Source organism: Amblyomma maculatum, chromosome 1, assembly GCF_055883805.1.
Source record: "Amblyomma maculatum isolate TAMU_Amacu chromosome 1, ASM5588380v1, whole genome shotgun sequence".
NCBI classification, from domain to species: domain Eukaryota; kingdom Metazoa; phylum Arthropoda; class Arachnida; order Ixodida; family Ixodidae; genus Amblyomma; species Amblyomma maculatum.
In genome coordinates, this window is record NC_139344.1 from 162,141,271 (window position 1) to 162,161,607 (window position 20,337).

General features: G+C 42.2%; 1 protein-coding gene across 3 annotated transcripts in view; it reads left to right on the top strand.

Moving 5' to 3' along the window:
• The first annotated feature begins 242 nt into the window (after nt 1-242).
• LOC146204768 (F-box only protein 7-like) overlaps nt 243-20,337 on the top strand; it is a 55,290-nt gene continuing 35,195 nt past the window's right edge. For 2 of the 3 annotated variants that reach the window (XM_084589480.1, XM_084589482.1), the window contains exons 1-3: nt 243-479; nt 4,016-4,181; nt 14,052-14,223. In XM_084589480.1, coding sequence (XP_084445606.1) covers nt 427-479; nt 4,016-4,181; nt 14,052-14,223 — 391 coding nt within the window. In that variant the 5' untranslated portion in view covers nt 243-426. The remainder of the gene's footprint in view (nt 480-4,015; nt 4,182-14,051; nt 14,224-20,337) is intronic. The other variant, XM_084589481.1, reaches the window with a different exon arrangement.

The following is a 20,337-nucleotide window of genomic DNA, read 5'->3' on the forward strand; positions in this document are numbered from 1 at the left end:
TATTATTATTATTATTATTATTATTATTATTATTATTATTATTATTATTATTATTTGAGCTCTGTGGTTTCAGCGGGTTAGGTGGAAGAAGTATGTTCATGGGATGCACTGACCTCCACTATTGGAGATCAGTGATGGGATGCGTACGATTCGTTGTCTCGGAAGGATGGGTTACTTTTGGTTTTGGATGAGTGGGAGGGGCCTTACTATCACCATCATTACCTTCGCGTGCTCTCGTGACGCTCCCCCGCTGGCGCGCTTGCGCTGCTTGCGCCGTGCTTGCGCTTGATCACGGTGCGCAAATACAATTGATGTAGCTGTGGCCTGCAGTCAAAATTTGCACGGCCAACTCGCACCTTGCGCTGCCACTGACGGGGCACGATACAAGATTTTAAATATACAAATTTGTTCAGAAGTCTTCTATTCATGCCGAGCTTAGCAGCTGCTGCTTTTCTAGCCAACGGCTTGACAGCGATGAGGTATGTTGTGTAAACGCTGCGTAATACTTTTGGTTTTACAAATTGGGGTCTTCCTAGTGAGTGTGCCGTTAAGCTTCTAACGTTTTGTGAGGAATTTGTTTGACGTTAGCGATTGACAAATCGTTTGGTCTTCTATCGTTTTTGCCAATTGGCGCAAGGTTCGATATTCTCTGCGTACTTACGTTTTTTTCAGAAATAATACTTTTCGTAAGATTAATTCTACGCAGTTCCAGGATTAAGCATTTTGGAAGCACAGCGGGGTTATAGTTCTAACGTGTCATTCTGAAACTACGGGCTGCGTAACCGTCTGCTCTTCGCTGTTTTCGGAAATCGCGTGTTCCGGGGAGCTCACCTGTAACCGTTGACACTTTTAATACTGCCGTAGCTTTCCTTTTCAATGCTGTGAGCGTGAAATAGTTGTGTGACACGATCCTATTCTTTGTCTATTGCAAAGCAACACGCAAACGCTTGCTTTCGGTGGCGGCGCTCAGTTTCAAAATTGGGAAGTTTACCCCTAGATTGCTTGGAATGGAAACTAAATTTGACTGCGTAGATAGCTGTTGACACGAGCTTGTGCGAGTTCTGTACGACTGCACGCGTGCAGGTTGTGTTAAATCAGTGCCCAGAGCTAGCATTCTGCCCTATGTGCTGACTTAATTTTATTGCAGTTGTTATTGTGTAAATCTTCTTTCTTTCAAGCAGATGGCCAGTTTATTTGTTAGCAACACTTTTTGAAGGCATTATTTACAGATGCAACCAAAGGTTCAGTACCTGTCATGCATGCTTGTGTCGCTGCCAGAAACTGGCTTATCTTAAGTATATCTTTTGGACATGATGATGATTTGCTGCTTTCTATGTTAACACAACTTTCATTGGTTTTGGAGTTGGCAGTGAATATACACTGGTGTACATTCCAAATGTTGAAGCCAGTGTTGAATTAACACAACCTGTACAACTGCATGCGTGCAGTGTTAATTCACTGTCCAGTACCATAATTCTTCCAGATATGCTGACCGTTTTATTGCATTGTTTTTTTATTGTATCCTTTTATTTACCTTTTCCTTTTCGAACAGATGGTAAGTTACCTTGTGAGCAACACACGTTTTGGAAGTGTTAAGTCATTTTTTACATATACAACCTCAGGTTCAATAACTGTCATTTTGCTTGTGTCACAGCCAGAAACTATGACTGTGACACAAGTATCTGTTTTGGAAAAGAAAATAAGCAGCTGCATGCTATATTGGCACATAAAATTCGTTGGTTTTGTGGTTGGCAGTGGACATACACTACTGACATGTAGTGTGGAGGCAAGTGTAGAAGTGTTCTAGAGAGGTGTTAGTCCTCATGCTCATGCTGAGTAATCTATTTCTGGATGCACGTGTATGAGGCGTCGGTGCTAATTCAAAGTTCCATTGTAGTGATGTTCACTAGGTGACATGTTTTGTTCGTTGACCCGCTGTGGAGGCTCTGTGGCTTTGGCTGCAATCGTCTGATTTCGTTGGACCTGAAATGTGAAAATTCATCTGTGCTTGATGTCAGTGCACAGTAACACGTTCACTCTGGCAGTAATTTTCACAGCTCTAACTCCTGTGCATTGTAACCCGAATTTTTTTGTATATGGAGTGAGCCACTGGTGAAACAGGCTTTGTGCTCCCAACTGATATCAGTAGTGAACTTTGCATTTGTGCTTTAGTGGCTATTCATGCCTTCATGGCATGATGCAGAATCCAGGACTGCATAGCTTGTATGTGGATATGACCCACCAGTGACCCACAGTGTAATGAATGTGTTGAAGGGATTGAACACTGGATCTTGAATGTTCAGTTTGTTTGGTGCAGTGGAGAGCTTGCATATTGAAGTGCCCTATTGCTGAATGTTCTCTTAGAAACACTAGAAAATTTTTACGAATTATTTTTCTATCAGTGTATGCATCTGTTTACGTACTTCACTGCTCGAAACCATGATCAGTGAGCACGATAGTGATTGCATGTCTGCAAAAGTTATGTGCCGAAAACCAATACAAAGATCACTCACTGGACAGTAAATATATATATATATATATATATATATATATATATATATATAGTAGCATCCATTTCAGTTTCTATTTTTAAAGCTGTGACATCATAGAGGCATAAATATTATAAAAGGAAGTTTCAGTGGACACTGGTAACTATTTCAAGAAATTCAATATACTGTGGCATCATCTAGTGACAAAAGCTAAAAGCACATCATTGATGGTCTGAAGGGAGCATTTCTTTATATTTAAGGGTGCACATGAGGGAGCATAAAAATGAAAGAAGAATGAACAGTTTGTGCGTATCTTATTTTCTGGTGTATAAAACTTGCCCCTTATATTAAGGTGCTTTGAACAAAAATGTTGGTATGCAAGATGCATCCCTGTATAAGACACGTCTGAATTTATGTAGTTAAGACAATGGGACTCTACTATACATGCTTGAGTGGCCATCACAAAATGCTCTGTGCCTGTAAGAGCTCTCCTTACGTAGCGTGAAATGATTAAAGAGGCTGCAATCACTTATGTCTTGCACAGGTAGAGCAGCAGCACTTTCTTTTTACTCGAAGCCTTCAAAGGCTTCATCTTCCGATGCATTATCAAAAAGTTAGCCGATTTCATACAGCAGTGCCGTTGAGACATCCTCTTTGCGCTCAGAATCTGTTCTGATGACCGCTGTGCTTGGTCATCGGACGCAGTACAGGCAGGAAGTGGCGAGCATGCGGGCAGTAGCCACCAAAACAAGGTTAAAATGGCTACAAAGTAAATGGTTACAATTCCCTTGATGGCAACTGTAAAAGTGGGTCTGCTTGTCCTGCCATATCTTGGCAGTATGGGCAAGCGAGAAGCGTTGATGTTGCTATCTTTTGGAATTTCGTATTATTATATTACTAATGCTTGGAGCTTGTGAGGCTGTCATAGGCTTCGTAATTGGGAAGTCGTTGCCGCACCTGTTTCACGATAAAGTTAACAATGTTGTGCAGAAAAAAAAAAAAAAAAACATATATGACTCAATGTTTTTTTATAGCATGCACTAGAAAATGCAAAAAAATGAAAAAGTCTTATGCACCAGAAAATATGGTAAAGAAATCAGTGTTGTTCTCCTAGGATGTGGTGACATGTTGGGCTACACCGATAATGGCAAGGTTAAGATGGCGCTTCAGTTTGTTTTATGCGACTTTCAGTGCCAAATTAAGGTTATAAATTCTTGTTCCTTGTTATTGCAGTGCTCAGTGTATATAATATGAGGCGAGAACTTTTCCTTGCTACCATAATGACATGCTTTGGTCAACATTTATTCCTTTCGAAGAACACCAGGTGATCTAAATTAATGTGGAACCCTCTGCTACAGCATTCCTTACAGCTCAGAGGATGCTTTGGGACATTAAACCCTACAGTTCACAATTTATTTGGTTTGTTGTTGTTTGGTAGGTCATGCTAAAGGATAATTTTGTACTATATTTGACTTTTAGAGATTAATATGTCCAATGTCCTTTCATCCACTTATCACTTTTATTAGCAGGGAAGAAGCACGGCCGCAGTATTGCTACCAGGTACAGGATTTCACCATGCCGCTGCCAAAACAGTTGGAAGATTTGCATATGACATGCAATGTAAACCATCCTCGGGAAGCATTGGTGCTTGCAGTCCATGTGCTCATGACTGAAACTGGATTTGAGCTTGAAGTGAGTGTCATTTGTCAACTGCTCGCACGTTTTTCCAGCCTGTAGTCCTTGGCACAATTTGAGGTCACGTGTTACCTAATTTTCCTGAATAGTATAATGGTGTAGTGTAAATCCTCTTCATGGATCACTGCCTTGTCATTGCGGAGGGGCTTGCGAAACTCGATGAAGTCGTGAGCTCTGCTGTGTAGGGCCACCCAAGATAGACAGGTCACGGCAGAGAGTTCTGACAAAATGTGATTCACTGGAGAAGGTAATGGCAACCCACTCCAGTATTTCCTGCCAAGAAAACCCTATGGCTAGTCACAATACCATTAATGATATGGCACCGGAAGATGAGCCCTCCAGGTTGGAAGGCGTCCCACATGTTACTGGGGATGAACACAGGGCGATTCCTAGTAGCTCCAGGACAAATGAAGCGGCTGGGCTAAAGCCAAAAGGACGCTCAGTTGTGGATGTGTCGGGAAGCGACTGGAAAGTCCGATGTTGGAAGGAGATATATCACATAGCAACATGGAATGTAAGATGTATGACGCAAGGTAAACTGGATGTCGTCAAGCAAGAAATGGATAGATTGAACATTGTTATCTTGGGTATCAGCGAGCTCAAGTGGACCGGAATGGGAGAATTTAACTCCGGCGACCATTATGTCTTTTATTGTGGGCACGAATCCAAGAGAAGGAATGGGGTCGCTCTCATAGTAAACAGAAGAATGGGCAAAGCAGTGCTAGGGTACAACCCCAAAAACGACCGAATGATTTCAGTTCGGATCCAAGGTCACCCTTTCAACATAACAGTTATCCAAGTCTATGCACCGACCACTACTGCCGAAGAAGCTGACGTTGAGAGATTTTATGCGGACGTACAATGCCTTTTAGACCGCACCCCATCATCAGACGTAGTTTTTCTCATAGGAGACTGGAATGCTAAGGTCGGGAGTGAAGAAATATCCGGAATTATAGGCAAGTTCGGTCTTGGCGAGCCAAATGAAGCTGGGCAGAGGCTAGTAGAATTTTGTCAAGAAAACAACCTGACCATAGCGAATACTCATTTTCAACAGCCCAAGAGGCGCCTGTACACATGGACTTCACCGGACGGTCTGTACAAGAATCAGATCGATTATATTCTTTGCCGGCAGAGATGGAGAAGCACTATACAAGCAGTAAAAACAAGGCCTGGGGCCGATTGTGGCACCGATCATCAGCTTCTTGTTGCCAAAATTAAGCTTTGATTGAGGAAAGCGCAGAAAACTAGAAGGCCTTTCAGGAATGAACTGGATCAAATTCCATCAGAATATGCTGTGGAAGTGAGGAATCGATTTCAAGAATTAGATTTAGAAGACAGAAAGCCTGAAGAGATGTGGACTGATGTTCGTGATATAATACAAGAAGTTGCGACTAAGGTAGTTCCAAAGCAAAAGAAATGCAAGAAAGCAAACTGGTTATCTGAAGAGGCTTTGCAAATAGCTGAGGAAAGGAGGATGGCAAAAGTTATGGGGGAAAGAGAAAGGTACAAGGTTCTCAATGCGGATTTTCAGAAAATAGCAAGGAGAGATAAGAATGCCTTCCTGAACATACAGTGCCAAGCAGTTGAGGACAACAGCCAATTGAGGAACACAAGAGCTCTGTATAAGACAATCAAAGATATCAAAGGAAGCTTCTGTGCTAAGCTGGGCATGATAAAGGACAAACGAGGCAAGGACCTCACTGAAGCCTCAGAGATAAAGAAGAGGTGGCAGGAATACACAGAACTGTACAAGAAGGACCCGAATGTGCAAACCCAACATAAGATGGTTGTGATTACTGATCTCGAGCCGGGCATCCTGAAGAGTGAAGTTGAATGGGCCTTAGCCAGCCTTGCTAAGAACAAAGCTAGCGGAATTGATGGCATTCCAGCTGAGTTGCTTCAAAACCTCAACCATGACGCTGTTAACATTCTGCATACATTATGTCAGAAGATTTGGACAACCCTGCAGTGGCCACAGGATTGGAGGAGGTCAGTTTACATCCCCATTCCAAAAAAGGCAGTGCCAAAGATTGTTCCAACTACCGCACGGTCGCGCTTATTTCTCATGCTAGCAAGGTGATGTTGAAAATCCTCCAAGGTAGGCTGCAGCAATATGTGGATCGGGAGCTTCCGGATGTGCAAGCTGGGTTTCGCAAGGGCAGAGGAACTAGAGACCAAATTGCCAACCTTTGCTGGATCATGGAAAAAGCAAGAGAGTTCCAGAAACCCATCTACTTCTGCTTTATTGATTACGCGAAAGCGTTTGACTGCATAGATCACAGCAGATTGTGGCAAGCTCTCCAAGAGATGGGAGTTCCAATTAACCTCATCTGTCTCCTCAGGAACCTGTATGAAGGGCAAGAGGCCACAGTCAGAACTGGGCATGGTCTTACTGATTGGTTTCCGATCGAGAAAGGAGTGAGGCAAGGCTGCATACTGTCGCCCTGCCTATTTAACCTATATGCAGAGTGCATCATGAGGAAGGCCGGTCTGGACGAGTCTTCAGCTGGAGTGAAGATTGCTGGAAAACGTATCAACAACCTTAGATATGCGGATGATACCACTTTAATGGCAGAAAATGAAGTGGAACTCATGAGACTTCTGATGCGCGTACAAGAAGAGAGTGAGAAGTTTGGGCTTAAACAAAGATCATGGCGTCTTGCCCTATCAAGTCCTAGAGCATCAATGGACAAGAAGTGGAAGCTGTCACAGATTTTCTCTTCTTGGGCTTCAAGATTACCTCGGAAGAAGACTGCAGCCATGAAATTAGGAGACGCCTGCTTCTGGGAAAGAGAGCAATGGTTAGCCTTGACCGCCTAGTAAAGAGCAGAGACATTAGTCTGCCAACCAAGATCCGTATAACTTGTGCTATGGTCTTTCCAATTGTGATGTATCGATGCGAGAGTTGGACTGTGAAAAAGGCTGACCGCCGAAGAATTGACGCGTTTGAATTGTGGTGCTGGCGAAGACTCTTGAGAGTTCCTTGGACTGCCAGAAGATCAAATCAGTCAATATTGTCGACCATAAACCCTGACTGCTCATTGGAGGGTCAAATTCTAAAGTTAAAGCTCAGCTACTTTGGTCATCTGATGAGAAGAGAGGAGTCGCTGGAGGATGATTTGATGTTGGGAAAGGTTGAGGGTCGCCGGAGAAGGGGTAGGCAGCGAACGCGATGGTTAGATGGCATCCTCGAGGCACTGCAGATGAAGTTATGTGATGTTAGGAAGATAGAGACCGGAAAGCCTGGCGTGACATGGTCCATAGGGTCACGAAGAGTCGGACATGACTGAACAACTGAACTGTAGTGTAAATATGTGGCTCTGTATTTTACTCATAATCGTTCGAGGCCACTAAGACAGAAAAAAAAATTGGTCGTAAAGGATTTAACAATAAAAATATACCTGGCATGTGCTACGCCAATAAAATGAATGTGAAAGTAGTGTACTAGCACGTGCAGCCAAAAGCTGAATAAGTAAGTTTCAACAGCTCATTCCACTCACCTTAAACATGTTTCACACTCTTCGTGTTTGTTGCACAGTCTGCTTCGCTTGAGGCCGTTTCTATACAGTGGTCTTACTTTGAAAAATATTACTGTAGTGTAAAGTATTGTCTGGCTCAAAAAAAGGGGGGCTCGTTGCTTGTGGACACACTTTCCATGCAGGATGTTATCAGTGCTGCACTAATTCTGCTTAAATCCTGACTGAAGGGTGCTAGAAAACCAGTCCACATTTTCTTTCTTAAGGCCAGCAAATGTGGAAACTATGTTCACATCTTGGCAGTCTTAAAATGTGCACTATATATATTTCGTAGTTCATGGCATCATTGTTCAAGGAAATGGCAGCCATGCTTAAATAATTGTTGCAACTGGGCCGTGCAAAAATGACAAATATGGAGGCTGGGTGCCCAGTACGTTGCTGGAAAAAGATCCATTCCGTATGATACTTTTCTTCCCCGTTTAGCTTTCTAAGTGACATACCATGAGGTAAAGTGCAGTCGCTGGAAGTTGCACTAAATTTGCTCATCTGACACCTGCATTGCTGCACAGCCTGTTATCTTTCTGTATAGCTACAACAAAAAAAAAAAGGAAGTGAGTTTAATAGAGTTGGAATGCAGTCTCTAGGAGGCCACTCTCGTGGTTAACTGTACTGTTTTTCATTGTTTTTGTGACATTCATTCGCATTTCTTTTTGCTTAAACCGTTCAGCCTTGGAATTTTAATTTTGGCTTCATATTTCTTTTTCTGTGTTCACTTAATGCCTATTATCCCATAACACCAGGAAAATTTATTGTTTGTTATGCTTGCATATATAGGTTTAGAGCCATAGTGTCACAATAGGACATGAGGGCTTAGCGGGTGTAAATTTAGGAAGCAAATGTGGGCCTTAGTTCAAAATGAAGAAATAACTGAAAAAAAAACAATGCAGAGAATTTTAGCTAAATTTCTAATATCTGTAAACGTGGCAAGGAATGACTGAAAAGATGCAGAGAATTTTGGCTAAAATTTTAATATCGTACAAAAGCGAGGTTGCACAGGTTTTGCTCTTCTGTCGCCTAGCTTTGTGTAGTTGGCAGGAATGAGACTTACACTTGTCACCAATGAAATCTCTCTTTATTGACTGGCTGTGCGACTGCAATGCCATATTGCAGGACTTTCTGTTGCCTTGGCATTGCTATGCGGCTGTTATGCAGTTGTTGCTATGTAGCTGTTGGCCATTCACAGCTGCTTCACTAGCAAAGCAAGACCTTGCTCGTGCTAGTAGCCTCTGGACTAGTGCTGTTGTGCTAAATGTGTTTTATTTTGCCATGTGGACAACTGTTAAAACAATTCCTATACTTTGAATAGATAGAGGGATACTTCATTTGCAACATGCTGCTCTCTCATGTTCGCTTCTTCTAGCACTTGTCCTAGACAGATGAGTGTTCCAAGTGATAGACAATATGTGAGGTCAGCAATAGACCTATTCAATCTAGCATAGCTTTCCTGCAAGGTTACAGTGCAAAGGCTTTCTTCATATCTGTGTCGCCTTAAGAATTGAGCTTCATAAAATGGGTATAGTGATGATTAGCATAAGGTCCATCGCGTTGAAGTTACTGCATGCAAAATGCATGGTGCATCTGGCTTGTGCCTGTTCTTAATTTTAGTATTCACAACAGGTGAGTTTGTTTGTCTATAGTTTGTTATCTAGACTCGATATGCTCTTTTATACAGAAGCTACATGAAATTTTGTCTGGTCTGCAGCCCCATGTGGCATGGTTATATGTTGAAAATTGGTTTTTTGAATTAAATGTGCAGTAACTGTGTTGCACTTCAGTGAACACTTAACTGTGCCTTGGGAAAGGGAGGAAGGTGGGAGGGAAAGAAGAAAGAGAGAACGAGGTGCCATAGCAGAGGGCTTTGTTGTAACTTAAACCGTTTTGGGATCTTTAACATTGAAATTGTGCAGCACACGGGTGCCTTTTGCATTTCGCGTCCACCAAAACGTGCTCAAGGACGAACAGAGAACGTGTTTACTTATGCACTGTGCACACGTTCTTAAGAAAAACTAGCCAAACATGTTATATGTTCCTAGTGCTGATAGTGGGCCACACATGCGACACAAGCAGGGGTGTACGAGCTGCAATATGCAGGCCGGTCACTTCCTGCAGCTTGCTTGTGATGTTCACAGGATGAATAGAGGAGTAAAAAAATAAATAAAAGTGCAAGGTTAGCGGTCTATTTATCCGTGCTGTTCATTGGTCCGGGTTGCTGTTTGGCATCATTCACATTGTTATCGCTATTTCAGTCCTAACATTCGTCTTCTATGATAGCAAAAACTTCTTTTTTTCCAGTTCTTCAAAATTCTAATTTGTGATTCCATCTATTTGCTTGCAATATTTATGTAAGCAGCCCAAGAACTGCCCATCTGTCAGAAGACAAGCGGATGCTCCTCTAGAGAGATTACCTAGCATCACTCAATTGACCCCAATGACAACCATTGAGTCCTGTGGTGTCAAAATTGCACATTTAAAAGGCTTGACTTTGTGAAGCATATTGTTCAGTCTCTTTTTTTCCTAATACAATTACAGATTGGAATAGTCTGCTACTTCTTCTCTCCAGTGTTTGGAAATGCTGGTATTAAACATATAAAGAGTTGAGAATTTTTATCTGTGTTTTAGAGTAATGGTTTGCTTGGGCTCACATGCCTTATGTGTAGTAATAACAGTTTCTGCTGGCCTACCAAATTTGTTGTTGTGCTTTGTACAGTTGTGTTTTTGTGCTTTTTTGTAGTGTGTATATCTATATGCCATTCCTGCTTGGGCACTCAGCCTACAGTATGCTGTAAATAAATAAATAAAGTAAATAAATATACATGAAGTGGATAAAGTTTGGAAAGGCATCTCGCAAACCATGTAGAAAAATCTGCTGAAGAGAAGTTGATGAGGAAAAAAATGTACAAATTGGCCATACCTCATCTTATTCAGCTATGGCTTCCTTGCTGCTGCTGCTTTTTCTCAGGCTCTACAGCTTAGTATAAATGTGAGAGCAGTGATACCGATTGCTACACTTATCCCAGAGAAACTGCTGCTGTAGAAATCAGCTTTTTTTTTTACATTATCACAGTGCGAGTGAAAAATTCGTGTTGTGGTGTCGATCGACGCCACTAGAGTCAAAAGGTTTAGATTGATATTTAGGTGCTAAAAGGCGGTCAGACTTGTGACGCAGCAGGGGGTGCTAAGAATGCCTGGCTCCGCTGGACAAGTCGCCATTGGAAACTGACCCTGGCAACGTCTAACGCTAGAACCCTAGCTAGTGAAGCTAGTTTAGCAGTGCTGTTAGAGGAACTAGACGGTATGAAATGGGATGTCATAGGGCTTAGTGAGGTTAGGAGGCCGAATGAGGCATATACTGTACTGAAGGATGGGCATGTACTGTGTTATCGAGGTTTACCGGAGAGGCGAGAACTAGGAGTAGGTTTCCTTGTCAATAAGTATATAGCGGGCAATATAGATGAATTCTATAGTATTAATGAAAGGGTGGCAGGCATCGTAATTAGGCTTAATAAGTGGCATAAACTGAAGGTTGTACAGGCCTATGCACCTACATGTAGTTATGATAACCAGGCAGTTGAAAGCTTCTACGAAGATGTAGAATCGGCAATGCGAAAAATAAAGATGCAGTATACTGTACTAATGGGCGACTTCACTGCCAAGGTAGGGAAAAAGCAGCCAAGAGACCAGGCAGTAGGTGACTATGGCATTGGTTCTAGGAATAGCAGGGGAGAGTTACTAGTTAAGTTTGCAGAGCGCAATAACTTAAGAATCATGAATACCTTCTTCAGCAAACGGAAGAACCGGAAATGGACATGGAAAAGTCCTAACGGGGAGACTAAAAATGAAATTGACTTCATAATGTGTTCAACCCCTGCCATTATGCAAGATGTAGAGGTAATCGGGGAAAGTGCGATGCAGTGACCACAAATTGGTGAGGTGCCGAATCAGCCTAAATCTGAAGAAGGAACGTAACAGATTAGTAAGAAAGAAACCCATCAACGAATTAGCGGTGAGGGGGAGGGCAGAACAGTTCAGGATCTCGCTACAGAATAGATATTCAGCTCTAACCGAGGATGGCGACATTACCCTAGAAGCAGTGAACAATAATTTCAGAGATATCATTACTGAGTGTGCGGTAGAAGTAGGTGGTAGGATAGTTAGAGAAGATACCGGTAAGCTGTCTAAGTAGACAAAAGATTTGATTAAGAAACGCCAGAGTATGGAAGCTTCCAATCCAACAGACCAGATCGAATTGGCCGAGATATTGAATCTAATCAATAAGCGCAAGGTGGCCGATATAAGGAAGTGTAACATGGAGAAAATTGAGCATGCTGTAAAGAATGGGGGAAGCCTTAAAGTGGTAAAGAAAAAATTGGGCATGGAAAAAACCAGATGTATGCTATAAGGGACAAGGCGGGCAACGTCATCACGAATATGGACAAGATAGTCAAAGTAGCCGAGGAGTTCTATACAGATCTCTACAGTAGCAAAAGTAGTCAGGACCACAACGAGATTGGCGGCAGGGAAAAACAGTCAGACGTTCCACCAGTGACGAAGGACGAGGTCAAGAAAGCATTAGAAACTATGAAAAGGGAGAAATCGGCTGGAGAGGCTCAGATAACTACAGATTTGCTGAAGCACGGGGGGATATCATACTAGAAAAACTGGCCACCCTTTATACGCAGTGCCTGGTGTCATCGATGGTACCGGAACCATGGAAGAATGCAAACATTATCCTCATTCATAAGGAAGGGGACTCTAAGGACCTACAGACCAATCAGCTTACTGTCTGTTGCGTACAAGGTATTTACTAAGGTAATCACTAATAGAATCAGGACAACCTTAGACAGCAATCAAGCAAAGGATCAGGCAGGTTTTCGAAAACGGTACTCTACTATAGATCATATCCATACCATCAATCAGGTAATAGAAAAATGCTCGGAATATAACCAGCCCTTATACATAGCATTCATTGATTACGAAAAAGCATTCGACTCAGTTGAAACCTCGGCGGTGATGCAGGCATTGCGAAATCGGGGGGTAGACGAGCCGTACGTGGAAGTGCTGGAAGATATATATAATGGTCGCACAGCAACCATAGTTCTACATAAAGAAAGTAACAAAATTGCCATAAAGATAGTTGTTAGACAAGGAGACACAATCTCCCCAGTACTCACAGCTTGCTTAGAGGAAGTATTCAGAGACTTGGAATGGGAGCAGTTAGGGATAAGGGTAGATGCAGAATACCTCAGTAATCTGCGATTTGCTAATGACATTGCCTTGCTAAGCAACTCGGGGGATGAACTGCAAATAATGATTCATGACCTAGACAGAAAAAGTAGAAAGGTAGGCTTGAAAATCAATATGCAGAAGACTAAGGTAATGTTCAACAGCCTCGGGAAGGAACAGCAGTTTACATTAGGTAGCGAAATACTGGAAGTAGTAGGCGAATATGTCTACTTAGGACAGGTAGTAACCGCAGATCCGGACCATGAAAAGGAAATAACAAGAATAATAAGATTGGGATGGAGCGCATTTGGCAAGCACTCGCAGATTATGACTAGCAGCTTACCGGTATCGCTCGAGAGGAAAATATACAACAGTTGCATCTTACCTGTACTCACCTATGGGGCTGAAACATGGAGGCTAACCAAGAAGGTTCTGCTTAAGTTGAGGAGAACCCAAAGGGCTATGGAACGAAAAATGGTAGGGGTATTATTAAGAGATAGGAAGTGGGCAGAGTGGGTCAGAGATGTAACTCAAGTTACCGACATTCTAGTGGAAATTAGGAATAAGAAATGGGCATGGGCAGGACATGTAGTACGAAGAGGGGATAACCGATGGTCGCTTAGGGTAACAAACTGGATTCCAAGGGGAGGAAAGCGTAGCAGGGGACGGCAGAAAGTTAGGTGGGCGGATGAGTTTAAGAAGTTCGCAGGGGTCAAGTGGATGCAGCTAGCTCAGAACCGGGCTAAGTGGAGAAATATGGGAGAGGCGTTCGCCCTGCAGTGGGTATAGTCAGGCTAATGATGATGATGATGATAGGTGCTTTACTGTCCAGTGTTGTTAAATTTATTGTGTTGTGATCGGCATTGCCGTTTAGGTACTAGGTCCTTTGTCATCATATTTGAGAGGCGAAACAGTGTAACTACTAAGAACATAGCTGGAAAGTTTGGACCATAACACTTTGTAATGCACTGTATACGGACTGAAATGAATTTGATATGTGCTCCACTGAATGCTCTTATTTCATTCAAGTGGTTGTGGCTGCAAAAAATGTCATGCTCCACTTGGAATTGTTCTGAGGCTGATGTATATTATATTCCATAACTTACAGGGATGGCAAGAAACATTACCAGATGGTGGCACCAAGGACCACCCTGCCAGCAAGAACTTCTTTTGGGAAAGGGGCGATTGCTTAATGAAAATAGGGTACAGCCATCCTACTTGCCCCAGTGTGTCATTCCTAGTGGCCTTTGTGCTCTTTGACTCAAGTCTCATTGTTCATGGTAAGTTGGGGCTGAAGAATTTTGTGCACACTGTAAGTCTTTGGTGAGATTAATGGACATGTCCCTCTTGAGTTGCTTACTGAAGAAATGCGTTATAAGTGAATCAGGAAATGTGCACAAGGAAATAAAAAAGGAGGCCAGTTCAATCTAAAGAAGAGAAAGAAAAGCTACTGGGAGGGCAAAAACTACCAAGCTGTGTATGTCAGGTACGGCAGGGTGGCATTTTACTGATAATCAGAGTTCTTTTTTTTTTTTTTATTTTATGTGCTCATTTACAGATGTTTGGACAAGTTAAAAATTGGGTGCTATTTTCTTAGCTTGAATTTGGGTACAAAATAGGTTATCAGAATTCAGACTGCAAAATATATACTATTAGTATTGGTTTTTGTGCAACCCACAGACTTCCATTTTTGGCTATAGTATATTATAAGCAGTCCAGAAATGATGGGCTACCTCAAGAAGTTTTATCAAATGAGGTATCCTCTCCTTTTTTTTTATATTGTACAATTTTTGTTGCTCATTTTATCACCTCCATGCAGAGCACCCGTCTTGCCTGTACTGGGCTTGTGCAGTCAAAGTGTTCATTGACTGCACAGTGCCTTCAAATGCACAAGAGACTTGTGGAGCAGGATGTCATTAGCAAGGGTACCTTCTGATAATTAAGGCTGCGACTTGGGCGAGTTGGTACTGATTCTTAGTGAAAACAGTGCGGGGAAACAAGACGAACGCTCTCTATGATAAAGATTTCTCTTATTTATCCGGAAAAGACATCTAACTGTGTTACGTGCATGCGCCACGGTGATGATGTGTGTGTCTTGTCACTATTATGTATGATCAGTAATTTTGGTTGTCTTCTTTTACTTTTGGTGTTTTCTTGGATAGGAAAGCATTTAAAGAATGTTTTCTTTGAATAAAAATCAGTTGCAAGTCAGCGCTTGTGCTGTGTCTTTCTTCGTTCGTCTTGTTTTCCCGCACTGTTTTCATTATGTATCATCTGATAATCTTGCAGAAGCAACAGGTTGGAACACAGGTTGGGGTGCGACCTGTGTTCCAACCTGTTTCTTCTGAACCATACTTTTGAACCTTATCTTTACATTGAGCCACAATGTGAAAACTGTACATTCACGTGTAAGGGCTGCACTCTGAGCTTGGTGGCCAGTAAACCAAAAGAAAAAAACAAAACAATAAAACTGTTCTATATGTGCATAATTTTGGTCACGTAAAAATCGTTATGACCATAAATGCCTTGTCCTGCACGCCATACTCAGCCTGGAGCCACGCACACAATGACTCCCTCATGTAATACCCCTTCAGTGGGGCCTTTGAGGTCGAAATAAATAGTAAATAAAATGGACTTGACAACGCTCGTCTTGTGCTCTCAGGGCTCGCACCAGAAAGAATCTGATTGGTATTGATTTGTTTTCATTTACCTGTGTTTACCTGTTTACTTGTGTTACTATTGTACCCTTCACATATTTTATTTTATTTTATTTACATATACCTTACAGGCCTCCAGAGAGGCATTGTGTAAGGGGGGACAAATACAAAGATATCCGCAAAGTGGGTAAAAAACAAAATCACAATCGCAAGTACAGGAAAACAGTGGTAATTATACAAATCTATAAACAATATATCGCAACGCAGAGGGAGTTATAAGAACTACTAAGCACAAATCATATAAGGCAAGCGAGATGATGCAAAAAAAAAAAAAAAATGTAGATTGAACTATGCCACAGAACTACTTCGCATCAAAAAAGAAAAAAGCCCCTTCAAGGAATAGTTACATAAATGACGGGAACGTACATGATATGCTAAGCGTTATCAATGAAGTGCTTTAGTAGATCTTCGCGAAACGCTTCGTGATTGTGGAGAGATGCAATGCTATTCGGAAGATCATTCCACAGGCGGATGGCGCGCGGGAGTGATGAGAAGTTAAAAGCGTTAGAACTGCCGTCAATGCGAGCATAGCTGTAGTCGTTATGCAGTCTATGCGATAGGTAGGAGGGACGTTGTAGATGACTTAGGGATGACCGAGTGCCATGGGCGTATTTATGAAAAAGAGATAGAAGGGCAATATCACGACGGACATTTAACGGATGAAGTGAAAGTTCAAGCTTGAGCTGGGTTACGCTGAAATGGAAATTATAATTACGCGAGATGAAACGACAAGCCCTGTTTTGTATTGCTTCCAACTTCTCTAGTAAATATTGCTGATGAGGTGACCAGATAGAGGAGGCGTATTCTAGGAGCGGACGAACAAACGTTATGTAGGCTAATCTACGGACGTGAAATGTAGTGTTTTGTAGATTGCGGCGAAGAAATCCTAATGACCTGGAAGCGTGAGCAGAAATGGTTGCTATATGATCTGCCCAACAAAGATTTGGAGTGAGGTGGACACCTAGGTATTTGTACCGTGTAGTCGGAGCCAATGTAACATTATTAATGGGGTAGAAAAAATTCGAATTCGCTGATTTTCGTGAGAAAAATTATGTTACATTTGGAAGTGTTCAAGGTCATCAGCCATGTTTTACACCAGTCGTTAACGCGGTTCTGATCATTTTGAAGTAAAATATGGTCTTCAGTGTCCTTTATTGCACGATAGATGATGCAGTCATCAGCAAATATGCATGTATAAGACGAGATGTTATTCGGCAGGTCATTAATATAGATCAAGAAGAGTAATGGGCCAAAGACGCTTCCTTGCGGCACACCTGATGCGACGTAGGAGGAAGGAGAGGAATAATTCTTAACAACGGTGAACTGCTGGCGATTAGAAAGAAAGTTACGGACCCATGATAAAGTTAGTGAATCTATTTTGAGGGCAGAAAGTTTAGCTATTAGTCGGCAGTGTGCTACACGATCAAATGCCTTAGAGAAGCCCAAAAAGATGCAGTCTGTCTGTAAGTTAGTGTTCATGTTGAAATGTAGGTCAGTGGTGAATTCAAATATCTGCGACTCACAGGAAAAACCTTTCTAAATCCATGCTGCCCGGGGAAAAAGAGAACTGTACTGTGTCCCATATGTACTGTGTCCCACTCTGCTAAAATCCCCTGAGGGGATTGCAGTATTGATAAGTAAATAAATAAATAAATAAAAAGTAAAAACGTTATTCTGTGTAAAGGCCAGAACTGGATGCAGCAGGCATGTTTGATGCACCTGAACATGCATAGAAATGTGAGCAGCGAGTTTATGATGGCCTCACGCTGTAGAGCAAACAGCAGCCACGTATTCGTTTGCAACAACACTTAGCTAAAATTAAGAGCACTCCCCTAAGCATCCCTCCTAAGCAGCACAACTAAGTGGCTCTACTACTCATTTTGAATTGCATAAGCTGAATTGCATATACAGGTTTGGGGTGCGGCCTGATGTCGGTGAACACTTCCGAAAACGCACTTCCTCACTAGAACAGGATTTGGCCATTATGGTGTAGTATTTGGCCACAACCTCCTCTGAATACTCCAGCAAACCCCTGGCCCTCAGTGCCCAGCGGCTGTGAAGCAACTGACCACGGCTGCGGTCAGACCTGTGACGCAGCAAAGGGTGCTAAGAATGTCTGGCTCTGGACAGGCCGCCACTGCAACCTGAAGCTGGCAATGTATAACACTAGAACCCTAGTCAGTGAGGCTAGTTTAGCAGTACTCTTAGAGGAACTAGCGAGTAACATGGGATATCAGAGGGCTTAGTGAGGTATTGTACTGTACTGTATTGTACTGAAGGGCGGGCATGTGTTATGTTATCGATGTTTACTGGACAGACCAGAACTAGAAGCAGGGTTCCTTGTTAAAAAGCATACAGGTGGTAATGTAGATGAATTCTATAGCTTAATGAAAAAGTGGCAGACATCGTAATTAAGCTTATTAAGTGGCATGAACTGGATGCTCTACAGGTCTATGCACCTATGTGTAGTCATGATGACCAGGCAGTTGTAAGTTTTACGAAAATTTAGGATCAGCAAGGGTGAAAGTAAAAACTCCGCACACTGTACTGATGGGCGACTTCAATGCTAAAGTAGGCAAAAAGCAGGCCGGAGACCAGGCAGTGGGTAAATATGGCATTGGCTCAAGGAGTCGCAGGGGAGAGTTATTAGTTGAGTTTGCAAAGTGCATTAACTTGAGAACCTTCAATACCTTCTTCAGGAAACAAAAGAACCGGAAGTGGACAGGGAGAAGCCCTGATGGGGATGCTAAAAATGAAATTGACTACATACTGTGTTCTAACCCCGGCATTATGCAGGATGTAGAGGTGATCAGGAAAGCGCGATGCAGTGACCACAGAATGGTAATCCGAATTAGTCTAGATTTGAAGAGGGAACGAAACAGATTACAAAGTAAGGGAGAAGTCCGTCAAGCGATGAGAGGGAATGTAGATCTCTCTATAGAATAGATATTCAGCTTTCATCGAGGAACATGACTTTAGTGTAGAAGCGATAAGCAGTGCCTTCAGAGATATCGTTACTGAGTGCGCGATAGAAGTAGGTGGTAGGATAGTTGAGAGGGTACTGGTAAACTGTTGTAGCAGATGAAAGATTTGATTAAGGGATGACAAAGTACGAAAGTCTCCAATGCAACAGATGGGATATAACTGGCAAACTGGCAGAGCTATGAAAGCTAATCATTATATGCAAGGTTTCCAATATAAGGAAGTGTAACATGGAGAAAACCTAGCATGCTCTAAAGAACAGTGGTGGTGAAGAGGAAATTGGGCATAGGCAAAAATCAGGTGTTTGCGCTAAGGGAGAAGGCGGGCAGTGTCTTCACAAATATGGACAAGATAGTCAAAGTAGCCAAGTTCTGTACTGATCTATACAGTAGACGAAGTAGTCAGGACAATAATGAGATTGGCAGTAGTGAAGAGCTGTCAGATGTTCTGCCACTTATGAAGGACGAGGTCAGGATATCTTTAGAAGCTACGAAAAAGCAGAAAGCAGCTGGGGAGGATCAGGTAACTACAGATTGTTGAAGGAAGGGAGGGATATCATGCTAGAAAAACGGGCTACCCTGTATACGCAATGCCTGGTGATATCAACGGTACCGGAATCATGGAAGAACGCAAACTAATTCATAAGAAAGGGGACGCTAAAGACTTGAAAAATTAGACCAGTCAGCTTTCTATCTGTTACATACAAGGTATTTGCTGAGGTAATTGCTAATAGAACCAGGGCAACCTTGGGCTGCAATCAACCAAAGGGTCAAGCAGGTTTTAGGAGAGGGTACTGTACTATTGATCATATCCATGCTATCAGCAAGGTGATAATCATCCCTTATATATCGCCTTTATTGATTGCAAGAAAAAAGCATTTCACTCAGTCGACACCTCGGCAGTCATGCAGGTGTTGCGAAATCAGGGGGTAGGTGAGCCGTATGTGAAAGTACTAGAAGATATCTATAGTGGCTGAATAGCAGCCATTGTTCTCCATAATAGAATAAAATTCCCATAATAAAAGGTGTTAAGCAACCCCAGTACTATTCATCGCTTGCTTAGAGGAAGTATTTAGTCTTGAAATGGGAACAGTTAGGGATAGGGGTTGATGGAGAATACCTCGGTGTATCTGCGATTTGGTGATGACATTTCCTTTCTAAGTAACTCGGGATGAACTGCAAAGAATAATTGATGACCTAAATGGGAAAAGCACATAGGTAGATCTAAAAATTGATATGCAGAAAACTAAGGTAATGTTCAACAGCTTGGAAAGAAATAGCAGTTTGCAATAAGTAGCGAAGCGCTAGAAGTGGTCGGGCAGGTAGTAACCGCAAATCCAGATCATGAAAGGGGAATAACTAAGGGAATAAGATTGCGATGGAGTGCATTTGCAAGTAATCGCAGATTATGGCTATCAGTTTACTGGTATTGCTCAAGTTTTCTTGCACCATGTTGTGAAGCAAATAAATGTATGTGATGTGACACAATAATGCATGCAGCGTGAATTAAGCCCCAAAGTCATTGCAGCACGTCATCAGCGGACATTGTATTCCCACTGAGCTTCCTCTACGTCTAATGAGCTCAGTTTCATTTTGTGTTAAAAATAGTACCATATTTCCTCATCCGAATTGTTCTTGATTTCAAAACCAGATGAGGCATAGCCTTGCGCAGCTTTGAACTCCCCATTCGCACTAG